General features: G+C 51.5%; 1 protein-coding gene across 1 annotated transcript in view; it reads left to right on the forward strand.

Moving 5' to 3' along the window:
* Positions 1-27,021, forward strand: part of LOC146788622 (uncharacterized) — a 161,227-nt gene that overhangs the window by 115,989 nt on the left and 18,217 nt on the right. Inside the window, exon 4 of the mRNA XM_085635790.1 lies at positions 644-757. Coding sequence (XP_085491916.1) covers positions 644-757 — 114 coding nt within the window. The remainder of the gene's footprint in view (positions 1-643; positions 758-27,021) is intronic.

The raw sequence follows: 27,021 nt of genomic DNA on the forward strand, positions 1-27,021 counted from the left end.
CTTTACACAAGCACCAGTTGCGTTACATCAGGACACACTCATTTTTGTTAAGCACAGGAGATTGAGTGATTTACCCAGAATCACAAGATGTTACGCGTCCTTGCCGAGACTCTAACCCGATTCCCCAGATTTGAGGTGTCGACCACCCTAGCCGTTAGGCCAACTCCTCTCCCCAGTTAAAGAGAACAGTAGTGAGACACTTGCGCAAGGCACATTTTACAGCTGATGGCAGAAGATTTTTGTATTGAGCACAGGGAGATTGTTAGTATGGATGACGTACAGTGTTTGTGTTAAAAATAATTCATCCAATCCAGGAATTAATGTGCAGGTAAGAGACCTCCCAACAACAGCTAGAACAAATATGTTGAGAATTGTCATTAATCCAATGATTGGTATGGCTGATAAAAGAAACTAGGCATATCAATGTTTTAACTTTATCTCCTCAGATCTTATGTTTACATACCCTTACAGCATGAACAAGTTTGTAGGGTTCATCAACAAGTGATCAATTTGTTCTCTAGGGCAAGAAAATTAACTCCTGTTTGCCGATGGATGAGGTTTTAAAATGAAATGTTGGTCTGAGAGTGATCAGGGACTCCCTTGATCTTGGTTTGCTAATCCTGGACTTCTTTTCACATAACAGGGGATACGATGGGAGATCCAGATGTGCACTTCAGGATAAATAATGAAGAACCCGTACATCTAAACAATCCTCCACACTCAGAAGGAAGGCAACAAAATGAGTATTTCAGTACAGGTGAGGAGTAAAGGGCTGGGATATCCTGATTTTAACCACTATTCCCTTTATGTTCCCCACACATGCCCATCACTGCACCTCCCATAAAGGAGTCAACTAGTGTAGAGCAAAAGCAGTTCCCCTCGCCCAGACTGCATCTCTGCCAATAGGTCACCCACAATAGGCATCCTATAATGTTAATTTGTTTGATAATTTCGGCACATGTTTGGAGGCGTACTGTGACACAATTCACTGTATGGCCCGTGTAATTAGGAATTATATATTTCTTCCGAATCTTGAAGACATCAGAATTCTACAAAGAGGCTTATAGAGATGACTGATGTTGGCCTAATTAAATTATCCGGATATTCAGAATAACATTTTCTCAATCAAGGCTTTTTGACCTACTATTGGACAGATAACTGAACACCAAGTGCAACCGTTTTAGGACATAATCCTCAAGATGGTGAAACTGAGCAATCCCAGTATTACACAGGGGAGGTTTGGAGGTTAGAAACTCAGAGTAAGTTAATAGCGATCAACAATTATTAATGTCCTTTCAATGCTTTTGTTGTGTAGTTTCCAACCTACGGTAGGAACTGCGCGTAGGGTAACTGTTGGGATGATACCAGGCTGATTCTGTGTATCCTCTCAGGATATGTTATCCTATAGGCCAGTTAGCTTACAGTGCCACCATAAGCACCCATAAGCCTAGACAGGTAACAACTGGTTCCGGCAACCACTGAACTTGACAACCTTGATCCCCCAGGGATTGTGGTAACAGATCAGAACTCTTTTGCTCAGTCACTCGTTGTTAGAAAAGGTAGACGGACCGGGAGGGTCGGCCGGGGTCAGGAGGAGAGGTCTCCGGGGAGAGCCGTCTCCAGCGATCGTACAGACAAGTAACTTCCCCCCCCACAGACAGATATCACACACGGATAAGGTTCAGCGTTCTTTATAAGCACTTATTTAAGGTACGGTTGAATGGTACAAGGAGGTCTGGACTCAGGGGTCCCCTCGATTAGAGTCTCGCAAGGTAGGGACGGGGGTAGCGGGGCAGTCTCTTTACCAATCAGGTAGTTCTGATGAGATGATGATGAGCTCACAATCCTCGAGCTTGGTGGTTAGGTGGTACGGGCCGCGGCAGCGCCAGCAGGTCCCGGTGTGGATGGTCGATACAACGGGCCGCGGCAGCGCCAGCAGGTCCCCGGAAGATATACGGTCCGCGGCAGCGCCAGCAGGTCCCGGTGAGGATGGTCGTTACAACGGGCCGCGGCAGCGCCAGCAGGTCCCCGGGAGATATACGGTCCGCGGCAGCGCCAGCAGGTCCCGGTGAGGATGGTCGTTACAACGGGCCGCGGCAGCGCCAGCAGGTCCCAGGAAGATGACTGTTGCAGAAGGCCGCGGCAGCGCCAGCAGGCAGGACGATGGTTCACAAGAGCGGGCTACGGCAGCGCCAGTAGACCGTCAAGGTTGAGTTCACTCGGTGTCTCTCGACTCCAGGATACAACTGCCTTCCTGCTCCGGAGCTGCCTCAGTTATAGGGCTGGTGCCCTTTGATGTCCGGACCCTCGCACTTGGAGGTCGGAGGGTCCGGGATGAAGGTGTCCAGACACCCAGCAGGGGGTGGAGCCAGTGCCTGGGGGAGCTGGGGGCGATCGGCACCTGGCGGGGGAGAGCCCTTGACAGTTCGTTCTCCCATTGACTTGCCAAGTGGTCCGCTCACCTCCTGGGTGGATGGTGGTGCCGGGATGTCGGGGCCGGCCAGGCCCGGGGTTAGGGTCGAGGGGAGGCCATGCGGCCGCGTGGTGCAGGGCCCCCGATGGCGGCTTGACCCGGCCGGGGAAGCCGGTGGGGCTGGACCCCGTGATGAGTAGGGGTCCGAGGGCAGAGGGTCCGTCGGGAGACGGAGTACAGGTGCTTGTCGTGGGGATATGCCAGGTGGGCCGGAGTTCGGGCCCTGTCGAGCGGGGAGGGAGCAAGCCGTCTGTGAGGCCTGTCCAACATGCGTCCCCCCAGCTGAAGGCGGGGAGAGTCACCCATCTCCTTGGGGACTCTCTTCGTCGAGGCGGAAAAAGCGGGACAGGCCATCCGCGTTGGCGTGGTCTTGGCCTGGTCGGTGCTCCACGGTGAAGTCCATTCCCTGCAGGGAAATGGACCAGCGCAAGAGTTTTGGGTTTTCCCCCCGCATCTGCATCAGCCATTGCAGGGGTCGATGGTCGGTTTGTACCCGGAAGTGGGTACCGAAGAGATAGGGTCGGAGCTTTTTGAGGGCCCACACTACTGCAAATGCCTCCCTCTCGATGGTGCTCCAACGCTGTTCTCGGGCCAGGAGACGTCGACTGATGAAGGCCACCGGCTGGTCATGACCTTCGGGGTTCAACTGAGAGAGGACGGCTCCGATGCCGTGGTCGGAGGCGTCGGTCTGCACCACAAATTCCCGACTGTAATCGGGGGCCTGGAGCACCGGGGCGGTGCACAGGGCGGCCTTCAGCTCCTCGAAGGCCGCTTGACAATCAGGAGTCCAGTTGACCCGCTTCGGTTGGTTCTTGGATGTGAGACCCGTGAGGGGCCCCACGATGCTGCCGTAGTCCTTCACGAACCGCCGGTAGTAGCCGGTGAGCCCCAGGAAGGCTCGGACTTCGGTCTGGGTAACGGGGGGCTGCCAGGACTGGATGGCAGCAATCTTAAGTTGTAGTGGGGCCACCAGCCCGCTCCCCACTTGGTGCCCAAGGTAGGTCACAGACCCTTGGCCAATCTGGCACTTGCCGGCCTTAATGGTGAGGCCGGCCCGCTGGAGGGCGTGTAGGACCTCCTGGAGGTGACGGAGGTGGTCGGACCAGTGGCGGCTGTATACAGCGATATCGTCCAGGTAGGCAGCGCTGAATTCTTCAAGTCCCGCCAAGACCTGGTTCACAAGGCGTTGGAACGTGGCGGGGGCATTCTTCATGCCAAAGGGCATGACCTTAAATTGATAGTGGCCATCGGGGGTAGAGAAGGCTGACCGTTCCTGGGCCCTGGGTGTGAGGCCGATCTGCCAGTAGCCCGCCGTTAGGTCGAAGATACTAAGGTAGCGGGCGGCACCCAGCCGGTCGATCAGCTCGTCTGCTCGGGGGATGGGATGAGCGTCGGTCCGGGTGACAGCGTTCAAGCCCCGGTAGTCGACGCAGAATCTCAGTTCAGGGACGGAGCCGGGGGCAGCGGCCTTGGGAACTAATACGACCGGACTGGCCCAGGGACTGTCCGAGGGCTTGATGACCCCGATCGTGAGCATCTTGGCCACTTCCTCCTGTATGCAGGCCCGTACCCGATCTGGTACGCGGTAGGCCCGGTGCCGGACAGGGGGACTGTCCCCGGTGTCTACGTCGTGCAGACACCAGGGGGTGACCCCGGGGGTGAGGGAGAACAGGGCAGCGAACTGCAGCAGGAGGTCCCGGCAGTCCTGGCGTTGCTCCGAAGTGAGGGCGTCAGAGAGCCGGACCCCGTCCACGGAGCCGTCCTTCTCCTGAGTCTTCAGGAGATCCGGGAGGGGCTCGGAGTCTTCTTCCGTGCCACTGTCTGTAGCCATCAAGAGGCTTAGTTCGGATCGCACAAAGTGTGGTTTGAGCCGGTTGGTGTGGAGGACCCGAAGGGGGTTCCGGGAAGACCCCATGTCGATGAGGTAAGTGACGGGGCTTTTGCGCTCGACCACTTTGAAGGGCCCCGTCCACTTATCCTGCAAGGCACATGGTTCGGTGGGGGACATCACCCATACTTGCTGCCCAGGCTCGAATTCAACGGAGGAGGCATTGTGATCATACCACCTCTTCATGTCCTCCTGGCTGGCCTCGAGGTTCGCCTTGGCCATCTCCCTGAAGCGCCGGGTCTGGTTTCGTAAGGCCAGGATGTATTTGAAGACGTCTGGAGGGGTCGTGAGGGGGGCCATCTCCCAACCTTCCCTGACTAGGCTGAGGGGCCCTCGCACAGGGTGCCCGTAGAGGAGTTCAAAGGGGCTAAAACCGAGGGACTTCTGGGGAACTTCTCGGTAGGCGAAGAGGAGGCACGGGAGCAGTACATCCCACTGGCGACGGAGAGGCTCTTCCAATCCCCCAATCATCCCTTTGAGAGTGCGGTTAAAACGCTCCACTAGTCCGTTCCCTTGGGGGTGATAGGGGGTCGTGAATCTGTAGGTGACCCCGCATTGTTGCCAGAGGGACTTCATGTATTTGGATATGAAATTCGTACCTCGGTCGCTGACGACTTCTCGGGGGAAGCCTACCCGGGAGAAGATCCCCATCAGGGCCCGGCCAACCACCGGAGCGGTCACTGTCCGTAGGGGCACCGCCTCGGGGTAGCGGGCGGCATGGTCCACTAGTACCAAGATGAACCTGTGTCCTTGCGCCGTGCGGGGGTCCAGAGGTCCCACAATGTCTATCCCCACCCTCTCGAACGGGGTGGTGACCACAGGGAAGGGTTGCAGAGGGGCTTTCAGCTTCCGACCACTCTTCCCGCTGGCTTGGCACGTGGGGCAAGATCGGCAGTGGTTCAGGACGTCATTCCTCATTTTCGGCCAGAAAAAGTGGGTCACCAGGCGACTGTACGTTTTGTCCTGGCCCAGGTGTCCAGCCAGGGGGACGTCGTGTGCCAGGTTGAGCAGAAAGTCTCGGAAGCGGAGCGGTACCACCAGAACTCGACCGGCCCCCAGCTCGGCGATTCTTTGCTCGCTGTAGAGCAGGTCGTTATCCCAGTAGACCCAGTGGGTTCCGGTGGTGTCCCCGGCGTTTTGGGTGCTGGCTTGTTGGCGGAGTCCCTCGAGGGAGGGACAGGTCTTTTGTTCCTGGCGGAACTGTTCTTGGGTGGGCCCCCCTTCTTGCCGCCACTGAGCCAGATCCGGGAGGTCCTGGTGTTGCGCGTCTTCTTCGGTAGTCGGGTCCGGGAGGTCGGACTCGCCGTTGTCCTCTACGGGGGCAACCGGGGGCGGAGGTGCTGGCCATTCGGTTTCTTCTGATCGGGGGGCGGCACGGGCGGCCATGGATCGGGTGGTTACGCAGGCCCAGTCCGGGAGGCCCAGCATCCCCAAGTGCTCTCTTTTCTCGACGGTGGCCCACGGGGAACTCTCGAGGTCATTCCCCAGGAGGCAGTCCACGGGGGCATCGTCCCGGACCGTCACCTTCAGTAGGCCGGAGACCCCTCCCCATTCAAACGGGACGCAGGCCATCTTACACATGCTCTCAGAGTTATCCGCCGAGCGGACGGGGCAGAGAATGTTCGGCAGGATCTGCTCGGGCTTTACCAGGTGACAGCGGACGGCCGTCACGCTGGCGCCGGTGTCACGCAAGGCCTCGGCTCTCTGTCCATTAATGGTCACCCACTGACCGTATTTTCTGGTGTTGGCGGGTAGGGGAGCCCGCGGAACCATGTCTCTTCCCCCTAAGCATGCCAGGACCATGGCGGCCGGTTCCCACCCTTGCTGGGCCGGCTCATACTCTTCGGGTCCCTCCGATGATTGCTCTTCCCCGAGGGCAGCGGCAGCTACCTGGCGGGGCTTGGGTGTTTGGTTGTGCGGGCAGCTCGGGTCATTGGCGTAGTGGCCGACTCGCTGGCATCGGTGGCACGTGACGTTGGCCCGGAACCCAGGACGCAACGGGGGGTTGCTCCGGCCGGCCGGAGGCGGGGTGCTGGCCACGGGGGTTGCCGGCAAGGCGTCTCTCCCTCGCCCCTGGCCTCCTCCTCCACCCCGAGGACGGTGCTGGCTTTGGTTGCTTCGATTCTGCTCGTGTGGCCCTCTCCGGCCCACTCGGGTGCTTTCCCATCGGTCAGCTTCGGCGGCGAGCTGCCGGGGGTCAGTCAGCTTACTGTCGAGTAGGTGCTGCCTGAGCTCGACGAAACAGTTGTTTGACAGGTGCTCCCATACCATAAGGTTGAAGAGTTGTTCGTAGGTGGTGACCTGACTTCCCTTGATCCAACCCTCGAAGGCCCGGCTGAAATAGTTCACGTATTCTACCCAAGTTGTACCTGGGATCCGGGTGCAGTCTCGGAACCTCTGGCGGTACATCTCGGGCGTGAGGCCGTAGCGGGCGAGGAGGGCAGCCTTCATGTGGTCGTAGGACGACATTTGGTGATCGGGGAGCTGTAGTAGGGCATCGCGACCCTCGTTGATAAATCTCCCCCAAAGTCCGGCTCCCCAATCACTCCGGTCGATCCGGTGGGAGGTCATTGCGATCTCATAGGCTTTAAACCACTGTTGTATGTCGTCTTCTCGGACATACTCGCGGACCACATCCTTGGGGATGTGAACTTTTTTCTCAATTGGCCCCGGGGTGTGTGGTCGCTCAGGCACCCCCAGTTCCTTATTCTGTTTGCGCAGTTCTATTTCCGCCAGTCGGCGCTCATGCTCGAGCGTTATTTTTTTCTCTTCCAGCTCTCTCTGTCTCTGCTTTTCTTCTCGTTCCTCTCGAAGCCGCATATGCTCGAGGTTGAGTTTCTGTTCAGCTAACTTGAGTTCCCCATCCATCTTGAGTCGTGCCATCTCTAATTCGTGTAATCTGACTCTGTCTCTTTCTCGTATCTCCTCCTGCGAGAGGCCCGTTCCCCGTTCCTCGGGAGCCGTGGCGTTCCCCTCTGGTGTGATGCTGTTTTGGTCTGGTGTGACGCTGCTTTGGTCGGAGGGTCCTGCGACCCCAGTTTCTGTCCATGACTCAAGAGCGCGCTTTAGATCATCCTTGGTACTCAGGCCGGTGGTAGCAATGCCAAGTTCTATGCAAAATTGTCTCAGTTCGCGGTGGTTGTATTCTTCTAATTTCTCCATTTGGAACTTCTCGGTGGAGCTGCTATCTTTGGTCGACATCGTGTTTTGTCGTGGGGTGAGCTACTCTCTGTACGATTACGCGTTGATTCGGATCGCGCCGCTGGCCACCAATGTTAGAAAAGGTAGACGGACCGGGAGGGTCGGCCGGGGTCAGGAGGAGAGGTCTCCGGGGAGAGCCGTCTCCAGCGATCGTACAGACAAGTAACTTCCCCCCCCACAGACAGATATCACACACGGATAAGGTTCAGCGTTCTTTATAAGCACTTATTTAAGGTACGGTTGAATGGTACAAGGAGGTCTGGACTCAGGGGTCCCCTCGATTAGAGTCTCGCAAGGTAGGGAAGGGGGTAGCGGGGCAGTCTCTTTACCAATCAGGTAGTTCTGATGAGATGATGATGAGCTCACAATCCTCGAGCTTGGTGGTTAGGTGGTACGGGCCGCGGCAGCGCCAGCAGGTCCCGGTGTGGATGGTCGATACAACGGGCCGCGGCAGCGCCAGCAGGTCCCCGGAAGATATACGGTCCGCGGCAGCGCCAGCAGGTCCCGGTGAGGATGGTCGTTACAACGGGCCGCGGCAGCGCCAGCAGGTCCCCGGGAGATATACGGTCCGCGGCAGCGCCAGCAGGTCCCGGTGAGGATGGTCGTTACAACGGGCCGCGGCAGCGCCAGCAGGTCCCAGGAAGATGACTGTTGCAGAAGGCCGCGGCAGCGCCAGCAGGCAGGACGATGGTTCACAAGAGCGGGCTACGGCAGCGCCAGTAGACCGTCAAGGTTGAGTTCACTCGGTGTCTCTCGACTCCAGGATACAACTGCCTTCCTGCTCCGGAGCTGCCTCAGTTAATGGGCTGGTGCCCTTTGATGTCCGGACCCTCGCACTTGGAGGTCGGAGGGTCCGGGATGAAGGTGTCCAGACACCCAGCAGGGGGTGGAGCCAGTGCCTGGGGGAGCTGGGGGCGATCGGCACCTGGCGGGGGAGAGCCCTTGACAGTTCGTTCTCCCATTGACTTGCCAAGTGGTCCGCTCACCTCCTGGGTGGATGGTGGTGCCGGGATGTCGGGGCCGGCCAGGCCCGGGGTTAGGGTTGAGGGGAGGCCATGCGGCCGCGTGGTGCAGGGCCCCCGATGGCGGCTTGACCCGGCCGGGGAAGCCGGTGGGGCTGGACCCCGTGATGAGTAGGGGTCCGAGGGCAGAGGGTCCGTCGGGAGACGGAGTACAGGTGCTTGTCGTGGGGATATGCCAGGTGGGCCGGAGTTCGGGCCCTGTCGAGCGGGGAGGGAGCAAGCCGTCTGTGAGGCCTGTCCAACACTCGTGCTCTCAGTTCCTCAGAGAAATATACAAGGAGTACACAGTGGGACGTTCTCAATGTTTATTGCACCAACTGGATTTTTGTATAAAATATATGTGCTGCACTGATCAATATATTGTCAGCATTCCGTCCATCATTTGTTTGTTGTAACGCTTTTCGCCCTAAGTGGGATGGGTATTCCCAGACGTGGGACCCGTGCTCACTACGCCACTGGAGTCAAGCTATCCTGGCTGATGACGGCTGATAGCCAGAAACCGGTCCTAGGATGCTTGATTCCGGTCCAGGGAAGACATGGCTTGGCAGTTCGGGCTGGACTGTTCCCATGAGGCACAGGGTCAAGACTGATTTGCATATGGCCATGTCTAAACTGGGGTGGTGTAGTGGGCAAAAGAACGATGGATTTAACCCAGATCTCTTGACTGGGGGAGAATGTATGCATTGTCAGCATTCCGTCCATCATTTGTTTGTTGTAACGCTTTTCGCCCTAAGTGGGATGGGTATTCCCAGACGTGGGACCCGTGCTCACTACGCCACTGGAGTCAAGCTATCCTGGCTGATGACGGCTGATAGCCAGAAACCGGTCCTAGGATGCTTGATTCCGGTCCAGGGAAGACATGGCTTGGCAGTTCGGGTTGGACTGTTCCCATGAGGCACAGGGTCAAGACTGATTTGCATATGGCCATGTCTAAACTGGGGTGGTGTAGTGGGCAAAAGAACGATGGATTTAACCCAGATCTCTTGACTGGGGGAGAATGTATGCATTGTCAGCATTCCGTCCATCATTTGTTTGTTGTAACGCTTTTCGCCCTAAGTGGGATGGGTATTCCCAGACGTGGGACCCATGCTCACTACGCCACTGGAGTCAAGCTATCCTGGCTGATGACGGCTGATAGCCAGAAACCGGTCCTAGGATGCTTGATTCCGGTCCAGGGAAGACATGGCTTGGCAGTTCGGGCTGGACTGTTCCCATGAGGCACAGGGTCAAGACTGATTTGCATATGGCCATGTCTAAACTGGGGTGGTGTAGTGGGCAAAAGAACGATGGATTTAACCCAGATCTCTTGACTGGGGGAGAATGTATGCATTGTCAGCATTCCGTCCATCATTTGTTTGTTGTAACGCACTGATCAATAGACTGAAGCAAATTAAAGTTATTAGAAGAACTAGGACAGTGAACAGTATAAAAAGTTCCACTAAAGCGGCGGCGTTTTTCCCCGCCGCTGCTGCCCCCGCGGCCCCTCCCCCCCAGCACGACCAATGCGACCGGCGCAATCCAGCTCCCCTCCCCGCTCCCGCCTCCCAGCTGTCCAGCCCTCCCCGACCCCTACTTAATGGCAGCCGCTGCGGGGACAGGCAAGCAAGACCACTGACTCATTGTCAGTGAAATTGCTCTCGCTACCTCGCAGCTCCACCATTAAGTGAGGCCTTCCCCCGAGCCCCTGCTCTCTCGAGTGTTGGTGTTCGAGGCCCTCCTCCACCCGCAGGTGGTCCAGTGAACCTCTGTCTCCATTCTCTCGCTTCGCTTTTTCTCTCCTTTTTCACTTGTTTTTTCCCCTCACATCTATCTCCCCCCTTCACTCTCCTTCTGGGTCTTTCCTCCGTTTTCTGTCGTTTTCCCCTCATTTCAAGCTCCCCCCTTCACTCTCCTTCTGTGTCTTTCCTCTGTTTTTCACTTGTTTTTTACCCTCATCTCAATCTTCCCCTTTCACTCTCCTTCTGTGTTCTCTGTGTCTTTCCTCCACTCTTTCTTGCACTTTTACTGCCTTATTTGCACTTTTCTCTCTCTTTTTGCATTTTCCTTTTGCCTTTTTCAGCTGGTTTTTACCCGCCGCTGCTGCCCCCGCGGCCCCTCCCCCCAGCACGACCAGTGCGACCGGCCCACTCCCGCCTTCCAGCTGTCCAGCCCTCCCTGACCCCTACTTAATGGCGGCCGCTGCGGGAACAGTCGAGCAAGACCACTGACTCATTGTCAGTGAAATTGCTCTCCCTACCTCGCAGCTCCACCATTAAGTGAGGCCTTCCCCCGAGCCCCTGCACTCTTGAGTGTTGGTGTTCGATGCCCTCCTCCACCCGCAGGTTTCACCTGCGCCTCATTCCTGGTGGTCCAGTGGACCTCTGTCTCCATTCTCTCGCTTCGCTTTTTCTCTCCTTTTTCACTTGTTTTTTTCCCTCACGTCTATCTCCCCCTTCACTCTCCTTCTGCGTCTTTCCTCCATTTTCTGTCGTTTTCCCCTCATTTCAATCTCCCTCTTTCACTCTCCTTCTGTGTCCTCTGTGTCTTTCCTCCACTCTTTCTTGCACTTTTGCTGCCTTATTTGCCCTTTTCTATCTCTTTTTGCCTTTTTCAGATGGTTTTTACCCGCCGCCACTGCCCCCGCGGCCCCTCCCCCAGCACAACCAGTGCGACCGGCTCACTCCCGGCTCCCAGCTGTCCAGCCCTCCCCTACCCCTACTTAATGGTGGCCACTGCACGGCCACTTAGCGGCCACGCCGCTGGCGCGCCAAAGGCAAGCCCGTCTGCGCCCGTCCACGACCCGACTGCGACCAGCGCCAGGAGCCCTGGATCTCTGCACCGCCAGCGCTACGACCCAGCGGCACTCCACACTCTCAACCCAGGCTGCAACAACAACTGCAAGCTAGCATCACCAGCCGACACCCACGGACCCTTCAGCTGTCACCGCTCAATCCAGCTCCCCTCCCCGCTCCCGCCTCCCAGCTGTCCAGCCCTCCCCAACCCCTACTTAATGGCGGCCTCTGCGGGGACAGGCGAGCAAGACCACTGACTCATTGTCAGTGAAATTGCTCTCCCTACCTCGCAGCTCCACCATTAAGTGAGGCCTTCCCCCGAGCCCCTGCTCTCTCGAGTGTTGGTGTTCGAGGCCCTCCTCCACCCGCAGGTGGTCCAGTGAACCTCTGTCTCCATTCTCTCGCTTCGCTTTTTCTCTCCTTTTTCACTTGTTTTTTCCCCTCACATCTATCTCCCCCCTTCACTCTCCTTCTGGGTCTTTCCTCCGTTTTCTGTCGTTTTCCCCTCATTTCAAGCTCCCCCCTTCACTCTCCTTCTGTGTCTTTCCTCTGTTTTTCACTTGTTTTTTACCCTCATCTCAATCTCCCCCTTTCACTCTCCTTCTGTGTTCTCTGTGTCTTTCCTCCACTCTTTCTTGCACTTTTACTGCCTTATTTGCACTTTTCTCTCTCTTTTTGCATTTTCCTTTTGCCTTTTTCAGCTGGTTTTTACCCGCCGCTGCTGCCCCCGCGGCCCCTCCCCCCAGCACGACCGGCCCACTCCCGCCTTCCAGCTGTCCAGCCCTCCCTGACCCCTACTTAATGGCGGCCGCTGCGGGAACAGTCGAGCAAGACCACTGACTCATTGTCAGTGAAATTGCTCTCCCTACCTCGCAGCTCCACCATTAAGTGAGGCCTTCCCCCGAGCCCCTGCACTCTTGAGTGTTGGTGTTCGATGCCCTCCTCCACCCGCAGGTTTCACCTGCGCCTCATTCCTGGTGGTCCAGTGGACCTCTGTCTCCATTCTCTCGCTTCGCTTTTTCTCTCCTTTTTCACTTGTTTTTTCCCTCACGTCTATCTCCCCCTTCACTCTCCTTCTGCGTCTTTCCTCCATTTTCTGTCGTTTTCCCCTCATTTCAATCTCCCTCTTTCACTCTCCTTCTGTGTCCTCTGTGTCTTTCCTCCACTCTTTCTTGCACTTTTCTATCTCTTTTTGCCTTTTTCAGATGGTTTTTCCCCGCCGCCACTGCCCCCGCGGCCCCTCCCCCAGCACAACCAGTGCGACCGGCTCACTCCCGGCTCCCAGCTGTCCAGCCCTCCCCTACCCCTACTTAATGGTGGCCACTGCACGGCCGCTTAGCCGCCACGCCGCTGGCGCGCCCATGCCGCTGGCGCGCTAAAGGCAAGCCCGTCTGCGCCCGTCCGCGACCCGACTGCGACCAGCGCCAGGAGCCCTGGATCTCTGCACCGCCAGCGCTACGACCCAGCGGCACTCCACACTCTCAACCCAGGCTGCAACAACAACTGCAAGCTAGCATCACCAGCCGACACCCACGGACCCTTCAGCTGTCACCGCTGCCGGCACACCTGCAGCACCGCCAAGACCACGGACCCAGCACAACCGGCCCGAAAGAACACAAGCAAACCGAAGACCCTGCAGTGCATCCTCCTCAATGTCCGATCCCTCCACAAACACGCCACCGAAATCTGGGACCTCCTCAACAGCACCACCCCGGACGTAGTATTCTTTACCGAAACCTGAACCAACACCACCTTGGGACCGGACATCGCCATCGCCCTTCCCCAAGGATACAAGATCTCCAGGAAGGACCGCCCCACTCGCCCAGGAGGAGGAATCACCATCGTTCACAAATCCACCCTCCGGCTGAGCACACTCCCCGACGAGACCACAGACCTGATTGAACACCTTCACTTCAAGATACTGGCCAGCCTTACCTCCACCCTCTGTGGAACCCTCATCTACCGACCCCCTGGACCCCGATGACTTTTCGCCAACTCCATCACGGACATCATCTCCCCACATGCCATCTCGTCCACCAACTACACCCTACTGGGAGACCTCAACTTCCACCTCAACAACCAACTGGACCCCAGCACCACATCCCTCCTGGACAACCTCCACAACATTGGACTCCGCCAGATCGTGTCCGAACTCAGAATGACACACCCTCGACCCCCTCTTCACAACAGGAAACTCCATCACCTTCAGCCACACCACCGAACTCCCATGGACTGATCATCGATACGTCCACTTCACCTTCAGAACATCCACCATCCACAGACACCAGCACCTGCTGCCACGAAGAAACTGGACCAGAATCACCGATGACCAGCTAACCTCATCACTCAGCAACTCCACAACAACCATTGTGGAAAACGACGACCCCAACACCGCAGCCCGAACCCTGCACAGATGGATCTCCGACATCGCCAACACCATAGCCCCCTTCAAGAAAAACAACAACACCCAAGCCAAGAAAGCTAGATGGTTCACCACTGAACTTCGAGAGTCCAGACACACTTGCCGCCACCTCGAAAAGGCCTGGAGGGACACCAAATCCACAGAAGCCCACAACAACTTCAGAGCTGCCACCAACGCCCACCAGCAACTCATCAGAAAAACGAGGAAAAAAGTGATTGAAGACAGAATCTCCACTCATGCACACAACAGCAAAGAACTCTTCAACATCATCAAGGAGTTCGCCCAGACCACCAGTGAGTCCACTGACATCCCTCCCTCACAAGACCAATGCGACAAACTCAGCACCTTTGTCCACCACAAAATCAAGAGCATCTACGACAACTTCGACGAAGACAACCAACACACTGAACCCTCACCAACCACCCCCGACACCCTGAAGCCAGCGATCGACAACTGGATAGCCCTCACCACCGAAGACACATTAAAGACAATGAAGTCAATCCACTCCGGGCCCCCCACGGACCCCTGCCCCCACCACATTTTCAGCAGAGCCGCCGACACCATCGCACCCATGCTCTGCCACACCATCAACCGCTCCCTGGCAACCACCTCGTTCCCCGACGACTGGAAATACGCTGAGATCAACCCCCTCCTGAACAAACCCTCGGCGGACCCCACAACCTCAAAACCTACAGACCCATCCCCCTGCTCCCGTTCCCAGCTAAAGTCATAGAGAAAGCCATCAGCAGCCATCGAAGAACACAACATCCTCATCCTCCCAATCCGGCTTCAGAAAAAACCACAGTACGGAAACCGCCCTCCTCGCCGCAACAGACGACATCCGCACCTTACTGGACAGAGGAGAAACAGCAGCCCTCATCCTCCTCGACCTCTCTGCGGCGTTCGACACAGTCTCTCACCGCACCCTAATAGGCAGACTCCACGACGCAGGGATCCAAGACAAGGCCCTCGACTGGATCCGCTCCTTCCTCTCCGGCAGAACTCAGTGTGTAAGACTCCACCCTTTCCTCTCGGACCCTACACTTACCACCTGCGGAGTCCCCCAGGGGTCCTCCCTCAGCCCTACGCTCTTCAACATCTACATGGCTCCGCTCGCCCCCATCGTCAGATCCTACGAACTCAACATTGTGTCATATGCAGACGACACCCAACTCATCCTCTCCCTATCCAACAAACCCAACACAACTTTCGAGAAAGCATGGAAGCTGTCGCCAAATGGATGAAAAGCAGCTGCCTACAGCTAATCACCAACAAAACGGAAGTACTCATCATGGGCCCAAACCCTGATGCCTGGAATGACACCTGGAGGCCCCCCGCCCTTGGATCCCGCCCACCCCCACGGACCACGCACGCAACCTGGGAATCATCCTGGACTCAAAATGGACCGCCAGATCAACTCTGTCTCGTCCTTCTGCTTCCACACCCTCCGCCTTCTACGTAAGACCTTCAAATGTATCCCCCTCGAACACAGAAAGACCGTCACTCAGTTCCTGGTCACCAGAAGGATCGACTACGGCAACGCACTCTATGCCGGAATGAACAAAAACCTCACCCGCAAGCTACAGAACATTCAAAACGCCGCTGCAAGACTGGTCCTCAACCTGCCAAGACACTGCCACATCTCCCAGCACCTGCTCACACTCCGCTGGCTCCCCATCGAAGCTAGAGTCACCTTCAAGATGCTAACCCACGCTCACAAGGCCCTCCACGACACCAGACCAGCATACCTGAACAGCCAACTCAAATTCCACACACCCCAAAGGACCCTACGATCAGCCCAGCTCTCCTACGCAGTGGTCCCCCACGCCAGAAAGACCAGATCGGAAGGCCGCTCCTTCTCCTTCCGCGTGGCCAGAGCCTGGAACAACCTTCCGCTCCACCTCAGACAGACAACATTGCTCCCCATCTTCGCAAGAAACCTCAAAACCTGGCTCTTCGACAGACCCCCTCCTTGATGGACTGGAATCTGCGACCCCCTCACCCCCCAGTGCCTTGAGACCCTTACGGGTGAGTAGTCATGCTTAACAAACATCTGATTGATTGAAAAATGGCAGCGTTCCTTCATGGGCCTAACTAAGACACTTTGTCTTGTAAAAATAGAAGGTATTTTAATCAGAGTCCACCGCTAGACACTACACATAAACATGCATTACGAAGATGTGAGGACACAGAACTATACTAAAATTAACGAATCCTGCTCAATAGTGCATTTAGTTATTAGAGTAATGTTCCCACTGTTTTTGCACTTGTCTAATTATATTAGTAGATATGCAGGTTACTAGAATAAAGGTCCAACTGGTTTGGTGTATTTGTATTTTGTATGAGCGGCTGCTGATGAGCAGCACTTTATTGTTGTGTGTGCGGCTGCCGGTGAGGACCTGTATCCTGCTGGCAACTCTCCTGAGTTGTCCAGCCCTCCTGCACCACTTGGGACTGCTCACCTGTGCACAAGCTTGCTCAGAGGGCAGCGGGCGTGGGCAGTGGTCGGACTTGCATGATGACAGGGAGGTTGTTACTGCAGCAGTCAAGCAAATGCAAGCTTGTGGCAGCCTGTCCTACAGATTGTGTGGGGTTGTGTCTTTGTTTATTAAAATCTTGTGCCTCTTGCTAAATCCGATAAGAATACAAAACAGTGATTTATGAAATGCTTGAATTAATATCAGCCACTGGTAATCACTTGGGCCGCATCCACATCCATTGTTATTTTGCACACCATGCAACCTCAGTTTGAACCCAGCTATATGCAAATCAGTCTTGACCCTGCTTCAATCGCAACAGTCCAGCCTGAACTGCCAAACCAGGCCTTCCCTCAACTGAAACACAAGCGACCCAGGACCAGTTTGGCCCTAGTTATGGGCTCATCAGCCGGGTACAGCTTGGGTCCAGTGACAGAATGTGCATGGCGCCCACGTTTTGGCATTTCCGTCCCACTTTGGATGACACAATTAGTATACAAAACACTGATGGATGGAATGCTTGAATTATTCTCAACCACTGGTAATCACTTGGGCCACATCGTAATCCATCATTGTTTTGCACACCATGCCACCTCAGTTTGGACACATCTATATACAGATCATTCATGACCCTGCTGCTCCACTCGGAACAGAGCAGCCCAAACTGCCAAGCTAGGTTCTATCTCAACCGGAACACAAGCAACACAGGACCGATTTTGCTCTAATTATGGGCTCATCAGCTGGGTACAGCTTGGTTCCAGTGACCTAGCTTGGCAGTTCATCCTGGACTGTTCCTTAAAGAGCAGGGTCAAAAGTAATAAGCTTATGACTGAGTCCAAACTGAGGTGGCGCGTAATGACAGTAAAAGCAGGAAGGCATGTCAGGGTACTATAACCTCTGTGTTCGTAATCTGGCGAGAGAGATGCTCTTTTCTACCTTTTGCCAGTCCCACCAATAACCACATACACAGAAATGTGGGAGCCAGTTGTAGAAATGACTGAAGGAGAATGGAGAGAAAGCAGACTCAAAGGACTCCATCACTCTGACTTGTCATTATGGTTGATCAAGGGAGGCTGCAAGGCATAGTGGATGTCTCGAAACTAAGAAATATCTTAAATAACTTGTCAATAAGGTTTCTATTCATAATTTTGATGTGAAATAGGTGAGTCCAAAAAATTGACCACACACAAGTGAGTACCTAAAAAATAAAAATTAAATGTATGTATTATCTACTGGCGGTCGCCAGTAGATGGTTATAGTTAGGAGCGTGTTTACATAGGAAATCTCAAAATTCTATTTTGAATAACTTTGGCGCCGGTTGACGAATCCTCGCGAAATTTTCAAAACTCATGGGGCGCTCCGCTCAGCTCCTACCCTGAAAGTCTCGGGGTGATTTGTCAAGCGGGGGCTGAGAAAAAAGGGGGGTCCCAAAACACGTTTTCCCCATGCATTTTCCCATAGGACCTTTAGTCGAAGGTACAGCCCGAACGGCTGAACAGAATTACTTGAAATTTGGCAAAGAGGTAGTCCTCAGGTCAGGGATGTGCCTTTTGCATATATGGAGTCAATCTGTTTAGTAGTTCCTGAGAAAATTGCTGTTAAAAGTACATAAATATCTATAGGAGCACACTGTGCGCGCACCATGCGCGCACGATGCCGTGCGCGAGCGTAATTCTGATTGGTGGTTTCATGTCAGTCAACGTTCGAATCGGTCGAAAGCAGGAAGTGTCGGCCGCCATTTTGTGTGTTTTGTGTGTGATAGTGAAAAAGAAAGGTGGAGAACGTGAAAAGGGGGCAGGGTAGAGAGTTCCTGACCCCCAAGCCTTTGTCAGGGGGTCCCTGAAGGACCCCGACGGGCGAAAAAAACGTTTTATTTTTTATTCAAAAAATTGCGGGGTGCGCGCACGGTGTGTGCACCGTGCGCGCACAGTGAAAAACCTTAAAAAAAAAAAAAAACTTTTTAAACGAGCCATTCCATATTACAGGATACAGTCAATCTATAACTATATACATAGGTAGCTTATTGTAAAATAAATATATAAAAAATATAATAAAACATTTGTAACTTAGCATTTAAAAAAATGTACAAATTCACTTAAAAAACCATAGGTTTCACACACGTTATAGTTAGGAATTAGCATTTAAAAAACCTTGAAATTCACTTAAAAAACCATAGGTTTCGCACATGTTATAGTTAGCTGGACATTTCACTCGTAAAATACCATTGAAATTCCCCCGTTATAGTTAGTTCAGATAACTATAACTCGCGCGAACGCCACTCTATCACAAGGATGATGTCATCAGTGATGTCATGAGTGATGCCACTGACCATGTCAAGAGTGATGTAATATGTGACGTCATGAGCAGTGGATTGCGGGCGCGCGAGTTATAGTTATCTGAACTAACTATAACGGGGGAATTTCAATGGTTTTTTACGAGTGAAATATCCAGCTAACTATAACTTGTGTGACACCTATGGTTTTTTAAGTGAATATATATATAAATATATATAAAATATGTGTGTGTAAATATATTTAAATATATAGTCATATATATAAAGTATATTTAAACTACAGAAACACACAGTCACTGGATGATGTCATCAGTGATGTCATCAGTGATGTAATTTGAGATGTCATCAGTGATGTCACTGACCATGTCATGAATGATGTAATATGTGACGTGATCAGCAGTGCATTGCGGGCCGCAAGTTATAGTTAGCTCAACTAACTATAACGGCTGAATTTCTCTGGTTTTGTATGAGTAAAATGTCCAACTAACCATAACATCCCTGAAACCTATGGTTTTTTAAGTGAATTTTTATGGTTTTTTAAATGCTAATTTATAACTATAACGTCCTTGAAACCTATGTTTTTTTCAGTGAATTTCAAAGGTTTTTTAATTGATAATTTCTAACTATGCCTAAAGAGGTAGGACATGTGAAGAAAGAGGAAGAAAGGCGCAGAAAGAAGCAAGAGAAATGCTGAAAGAGGTGCCAGAAGTCCAGAAAGACGAAGAAAAGTGATGAAAGAAGCAAGATATATGCAGAATGAACCAACAGAGGTGCAGAAAAAGGCCTTGTTGCTAAGTCATCCTGTGCCCCCAAGTTTTTACTGACTGGTACTTGTGGTAACTGACTCTGACTAACCAGGCCCAGAGCCAGTGCTATGCTGAAAGACACTTAGAATAGAGTGAAAACACCTACATACACTAGGGTATACTATGGGTTGGGGTACCCCTGTGATTGGCATGACCTCCCCTGTAAGGCCCTAGTATATAATAGGGCAGGGGGATTAAAACTACCTGTAACTCAGAAGTACAGAAAGAGGCAAGAGAGGTAGGAAATGTGCAGGAACAGGGGTGCAGAAAGAGGCAAGTGAGGTGCAGAAAGAAGGCCGAGAAGAGCAGAAAGAAGCAACAGATGTGCTAAAAGAGGCACAAAGGGTGCAGAAAGAACCAAGAGATGTGCAGAAAGAAGAAACAAAGGTGCAGAAGGAGGCACGAGGGGTGCAGAAAGAAGGAAGAGAAGTGCTTTCAGAAAGAAGCAAAAGAGGTGCTGAAATAGGTACAAATGGTGCAGAAAGAGGCAAGAGAGGGAAGATAGATGTAGAAAGAGGCAAGAGAGTTAGACAAATAGGGAAGAGGGGTGCAGAAAGAGGCAGGAGGAGTGCAGAAAGACGCAACAGAGGTGCTGAAAGAGGCAAGAGATGTGCAGAAAGAAGCAACAGAGGTGCAGAAAGACACAAGAGAGGTGTAGAAACAAGCAAGACAAGTGAAGAAAGAGCCAAGAGAATTGCTGAAAGAAGCAACAGAGCTTTAGAAAGAAGCAAGAGAAGTGCAGAAAGAGGCAAGTGAGGTGCGGAAAGAAGCAAGAACAGTGCAGAAGGAACCAACAGAGGTGCAGAAAGAGGCAACAGAGGTGCAGAAGGAGGCACAAGGGGTGCAGAAAGAAGGAAGAGAAGTGCAGTAAGAAGCAACAGAGATGCTGAAAGAGGCACGAAGGGTGCTGAAAGAGGCAAGAGAATTGCAGAAAGAAGCAACAGAGGTACAGAAAGAGGCAAGAGTGGTGCAGAAAGAGAGAAGAGAGGTGTAGAAAGAGGCAAGAGGGTTGCACAAATAGCTAAGAGGGGTGCAAAAAGAGGCAGGAGGGGTGCAGAAAGAATTAACAGAGGTGCAGAAAGAGGCAACGGAGGTGCAGAAAGAACAACAGAGGTTTAGAAAGAAGCAAGAGAAGTGCAGAAAGAGGCAAGTGAGGTGCAGAAAGAAGCAAGAGCAGTGCAGATACCACCCAACAAAGGTGCAAAAAGAGGCAAGGGGGTGCAGAAAGAGGTAGGAGAGGTGCACAAAGAGGCAAGAGAGGTACAGAAAGAGGCATGAGGGGTGCAAAAAGAAGGAAGAGAAGTGCAGAAAGAGGCAAGAGAATTGCTGAAAGAAGCATCAGAGGCGTAGCAAGAGAACTGCAGAAAGAGACAAGTGAGGTGCATAAAGAAGCAAGAGCAGTGCAGAAAGAACCAACAGAGGAGCAGAAAGAGGCCTTGTTGCAAAGTCCTTCTGTGCCCCCAACTTTTTGCTGACGGGTACTGTTGGTAACTGACTCTGACTAACCAGGGCTAGAGCCAGTGCTATGCTAAAAGACACTTAGAATACAGTGAAAACACCTACATACACTAGGGAACACTGTGCGTTGCGGTACCCCTCTGATTGGCATGACCTCCTCTGTAAGGCCCTAGTACATAATAGGGCAGGGGGATGAAAACTACCTCTAAGTCAGAGGTGCAGAAAGATGCTTCTTTAAGTAGTAATCACATTTGCAGAGTGGTGGAGAAAGGGTGTTGGGCCTCCGACCAACGCTCAGGAATTCCGCTGCATAGGACTCAGAGGAGGTACCAGGAGGGCTTCTTGGACCCCAAAGTCCCTCAGCAGTAAATTGGACTTCATCCCCTATCCCGTAGTCTGCCAGGAGGCGCGTTTGCAGAGTGGTGGAGAAAGGGGGCATGTCATCTGAAGACGTCTTAGTAATCCCACTGTGTGGGACTTACTGGAGGTAACAAGAGGGGTAGTTGGCCCCCAAGGACAACCCTGGGGGCCAACTACCCCTCCTGTTACCTCCAGTAATTCCCACACAGTAGGACTGCTAAGTTCACATAGCAGGCCACGGCTCCTTTGCCAACCACTCGGCAAACGTGCTCCCTGGCGCGCTCTTCGATGGGGATTGAAGTCCCCTTTGCTGTTGGGGGTCCTTTAGGGGCAAACTAGCCTACCTCTTACCGCCAGTAAGTGCCACACACCTGAATTGCTCAGTGATCTGAGGCCACGCCCCCTTTTTACACCACTCTGCAAACACGGCTCCTGGCGCACTGCTGCTTGGGGATGAAGTCCACTTGTGTCCTGAGGTCCTCAGGACACAAGAGGACCTCATCGCCCCACCGGCAATGCACCAAGATGCGCGAGGCGCTTACTGGAGGTACTTGGTGGGCTAGTTGGCCCCCAGGGACCCCCAGTATTCATGGGGACTTAATTTCCCAACTTACAACATGCCAGGGGGGCGCGTTTGCAGATTGGTGCAGGGAGGGGGCGGGGCCTCCTGCGTGATGCCTGATTTATTTTTAATGAGGGGGCTGTGTGGCCCCCCTTCTTTTACAATATTTGGGGCCCTGGTGACCCCACCCCCCATGGCCTGACCCCTTAAAAAAAAAAAAACGGAAAGGGGGCTGCACGGCCCCCCTCCCGAGGCCAGTTTCGGCCCCGGTGTCCGCATTCCCCAGGGCATGGCCTTCTTTTAAAAATGTATTCATTGTGAAGGGGGGCCGTGTGGCCCCCCTTCCCTTGGCCACTATTGACCTCAGGGACCCTATCCCCTGGGGCCAGCCTGCATTTTTGCTTTTCTTTTTTTAATTAAATTGGAGGAGAGCCACGTGGCCCACCTCCCGGGCAACTTCTGGCCCCGGGGACCCCATCCCCCGGGGCAAGCCCTCAAGTTGGGGACTGTGGGGGGAGCCCCCATGTTCCTGTCGGCCCCCCGCCTCCTGCAGGAGTCGGCATTGCTTTTGAGCAAGGGAAGCTGCTGACATGCAGCTCCCCTTGCTCAAAAGCAATCCTGCGTTGCTTCATTGAAGCGAGAGCAGGTTTTCCTGCTCTCGCTTCAATGAAGCAAAGCAGAGTTTGCTATTCCAGGGCGGGAGCTGTGCCCCATCCCCCCCGCCATAGCAAACAGCAATGTCCCTGGGGTGGGCACCCCGGGACATTGCAGGTGCCAGCCCTGGGGTGTGGCGGTCCCCGGGGCCATGAAGGGCTCCAAGAGGGGGGCAGCTTGGCCCCCCTCCCAATGTTTCTAAAGCCCCGGGGAGGTGGCGGTCCCTGGGGCTTGGGGGGCCTGAGAGGCCCCCCATATCTTATTAAAACAAGCCCCGGGGAGGTGGCGGGCCCTCGCTATATAATTTGGCATTGCCTCCGGTACCTGGCCCACCTCGGGGCTTATAGATAACAAAGCGCAAGAGCGCTTCCTTTTTGAAAAAAAATTCTCTGCAGGATTCACGCACTTTGCGCGAATTCTGGCGAGTTAAAATTTTTTTTTTTTTTTTTTGGGCCTGGGTCCCTCTGGGACCCCTGAGCAGGCCTAGGGGGTCAGGGTGTTTCTACAAGGGACTGTATGGATAACTGTATACTTGTAATAGTGATTTTATAACACACTAAGTATGAGTTACTATCTATAGGAATAAATGAAGTGATGTTTGTATAAGTGTGTAGCTGAGTAAATGTAAGTATGATCAATTGTTTGCATAAGTGAGTAGGACGACTGCATACGTGAATAGGATGTATGCTGGTGTGTAATGTTGATGTAGGTGTATAAGTATATTTGATAGTGTTCTATTGATCTTTGTCAGCATGTATGAGTGAATCTATAGGTAAGTGTTTAGATGTGTGTGTAGATCTAGGAATCACTAAGTGGGTTTTTAGAAACTTATATTGGTGTCAATGATTTCAAATATGGTACTCCATATTTTATAATGAGTGATGAAAGGTTATACTAGTGTATGATGAGGTGTATCAGATTGTCACGTGGATGATGTCATCAGTGATGTCATTTGAGATGTCATCAGTGATGTCATCAGTGATGTCACTGACCATGTCAATCAATCAATTCAAAACTTTATTCGGTTATAAAACATTGATAACCATAAAAGTACATGAGACATATTGGACACAGTTCAGACAATTTAAAAACAAGTGCGGTGAATATACATTTTTAAAAGTACATTATCATTAAAACGTTATCGATTTCCTTAAATGAAAAACATTTCTAAGAAATTCAGAGACAGATGCTACCGTGAATATATCTTCAAGTTTACGAATTATCAGAAATGCAGGGCGGCAATGTCTAAAATTCATATACTTTAAAATTGGCTTAATCCACCTTTCCCTTGATATTGAATAATATTTACAAAAGAATAAAATATGAATATCCGATTGGGTGGATATATTGTCACAGGGGCATTTACTAATTCCAGCTGTCCAATCATTATTGTCAGGGAAACTCACTGTCCTAAAAAGAAACCCCAGTCTAAAACGTATCAGCAGAAACCTTTCATGTTCCGTCAACCGCAGGGTTAAGTAGAGTTGAATAGCCTGCGTGGTTAAAATCAGTTGATGGGACATCACTGTTATTTAATCAACTCAGTGTGATCTCTTAAATTCACAAAGTGCATCATACATAACCTTTTCAGTTCCTTTCTCGAAATCTTCGCCATAGACTCGGGATCATCATAAAATTCGGGATGATTATTATGGCCACAGAAACTTTTAATATAACTCAGCCATTTCATTCGATGAGCACCCTCCAATTTTAAAGCGTCCCTCAGAATGAGATGATTCAAATGGCACTCGTTTGTAATCCATACCCTGTGCCACAAAAGAACCGGCTGGATTCTAATAATGTCCTCAATGTATAACATACCAAGTTCAGCGTGGATATTATAGGTGGATGTGCTCACTGGCGTAGTTAGGAGAAATCGCAGAAAGCTATTCTCTATCAACTGTAAACTAGTTACATTTGAGATGCCCCAAATTCCCGCGCCATAAGTTGCTACTGCCACACAACTAGATTTGTAAATGCGCAATAGCTCATTGACTGGTTTCTTACCCATCTTTTTACTAAAAAGTTTGAGGGCCATTATGGACTTGGTGAACAACATATTTCTCCCCTTGACTGCAGAATTCCACTGGCCTGTGCAGTCAAACAGAATTCCTAAATAAGGGAAGGTAAAGATGTAATCTAATGGCTTAGAATCTATCAACATTACTTTTTTCCTCTGTTTTGTTTTGGTGCCACAATTCATAGCAAAGGTTTTAGTGCAATTCACCTTCAGGTCCAAACCGCTCATGAAGGTAGAAAAGGAAGTAATCATGGTTTGCATTGCAACGGGGGTCCTTGCCACCAAAACGGCATCATCGGCGTAAATTAGTGCCGGAATATGACGTTTTGATGCCGTGGGCATATCTACACAATCCCTCAGCAGAATATCTTCTAACTCATTAATGTAAATTAGAAATAGAAACGGGGCAAGGACACAACCTTGTCTTACTCCCCTCGCAATGTTGAACATTCTGGTGCACTCTCCATTTAAACCATATCTGATTGTTGCCCTAGCCCCATTATACAGCTCCCTTTAAGAAACAAATAATATTATCCTTTACTCCCAATCGTGTTCAAATTAACCATAATTTGCTGTGATTAACACAGTCAAAGGCGGAAGCTAAGTCCACAAAGGTTAAAAATAATCTCCCACCCTTAGCCTTGGTATACTTTTCCAATAAAATAAATAGGTTGAGACCTTGATCTACTGTCCCTACCCCTCCTCTAAAGCCATATTGCAGGTCACTAATGATCTTATGCTCGTCTGCCCATGACTGCAGCCTATCTAGGATGACCCTACTCACAATTTTAATAGTTGAGTCGAGTAGGGATATAGGGCGATAGCACTTACAGCTTGCCCTGTCGCCCTTTTTAAAAATAGATACCAAGTATTAGGGAGGCCAAGCATACAAGCAGCATTCAGGAATCTAGTTAGTAGAGGAGCCCATAATATTAAGTTGTTTTTGAAAACATCTACCGGTACACCGTCTGGGCCTGGTGCCTTGCCCCCCTGGCTCGAACTGATGGCCTTCAACACCTTACTCAATGTAAAAGAGAGGTTCAAGCTCTTAAAATTTGTAGATGCTTTGGGCATATCCTGCTTAGTCAGTTCCCACAAAGGGTCAGCAGGACTATAAAGAGACTCAAAATAGCTCACACATTCATCCTCAGCAATTGCAATCTCAACCCGCGCCCTAGTGTCATCCTTAAAGTATGGTGCGTTGACTGCCCTCCAAAAAGCTGTCATATCGTTCCGCTCAGAAGCTCCTAATAAATTCTCCCATGCATCCTTCTTTATTTTAGCCCTCCTATTCTTAATTGCCAATTTATAAGATTTCCGAAGCTCCCTGATCTGTTTCTTGTCTTTAACATGCCCATTCAATGCCAGTTTAAGTTTAGAGTGTGCCTTAGTACACTCTTGATCAAACCATCCCTTCTTATTACTTTTATTGTGTTTTTTCGAACTGACCCACAAACTTTCCTTAATACATGTTATAATAATACTAAAATTATTAAATACTTCGGAGTCCTTGGAAAGTCGGCAGGTACAATTTTAGACCACTTTAGGGCATATCCAGTCTGTCTAGAGATGGTAATATCTCTTAATTGCAACCTGGGAATGCTATCGGAAATGGCACGAGGGTCAATAATTTCCACCCTAATGGGGAAATGGTCACTGAGGGATATTCCTAGTACATTATATTTTCCAACACTTCCCCTAAAACACGAGGAAATCAAAACATAGTCAATTACAGAAGAAAGTCCCCTACCACAAAAGGTAGTAGAGAACGGAACCTCTGGTTGACATAATGTATTTGCAAACCCTAAATCGTTCATAAAAAGGATCTCATTCAAGGCGTCGCCCTTTCCTTTGTGTTCAAAGTGTGTAGAAATGGACTCCCTATCCAAGGTCAAGCCACAATTTCCTTTACCAGCTCTATTACAAATTGCACCCCCATATGGCAACAAACTCCTTTCCTTCGTTACAGAGTATAGAGTTAATTTCGGAACTTAGCTTTTTAAATACTAGGGCTAAGTCAGCCAAGGGAACATTATTGTATAGGTTAATAACCAAGATGCAAAGATTTTTGTTCATGTGTAGACCGACGATATGGTAATAGGTAGTATTATAAAAAAACCTCAATACTTTTACATATAAAACAATTAGAAACATATGTGCAGAGCCCACCCTTGGCTCTGACCATGTCATGAATGATGTAATATGTGATATCATCAGCAGTGGATTGCGGGCGCGCGAGTTTTAGTTAGTGAAAACTAACTATAACAAAGGAATTTCAATGGTTTTGTACTAGTGAAATGTCCAGCTAACTATAACACCCCTGAAACCTCTGTTTTTTCAGTGAATTTCTAAGGTTTTTTAAATGCTAATTCCTAACTATCCATTACAAAAATGGGGTAACCCAATAGTGATCAAGGACCTGGGTAGATTATGATACAAAAAACAATGGTCCTAGACCTTTATTTATAAATCAACTAATGATTATGTGAGCTAATAGCTCATATGACTTAATCCATTATTTACAACATAAGAGTGCAACAGACCATAATCTGGGTCACCGTACATTTTATTCTCAAATCAAATGGTGAAAAACAGACCATGTTATATGCGTTTG

The sequence above is a fragment of the Triturus cristatus genome, chromosome 11 (assembly GCF_964204655.1).
Source record: "Triturus cristatus chromosome 11, aTriCri1.1, whole genome shotgun sequence".
In the NCBI taxonomy this organism is placed as follows: domain Eukaryota; kingdom Metazoa; phylum Chordata; class Amphibia; order Caudata; family Salamandridae; genus Triturus; species Triturus cristatus.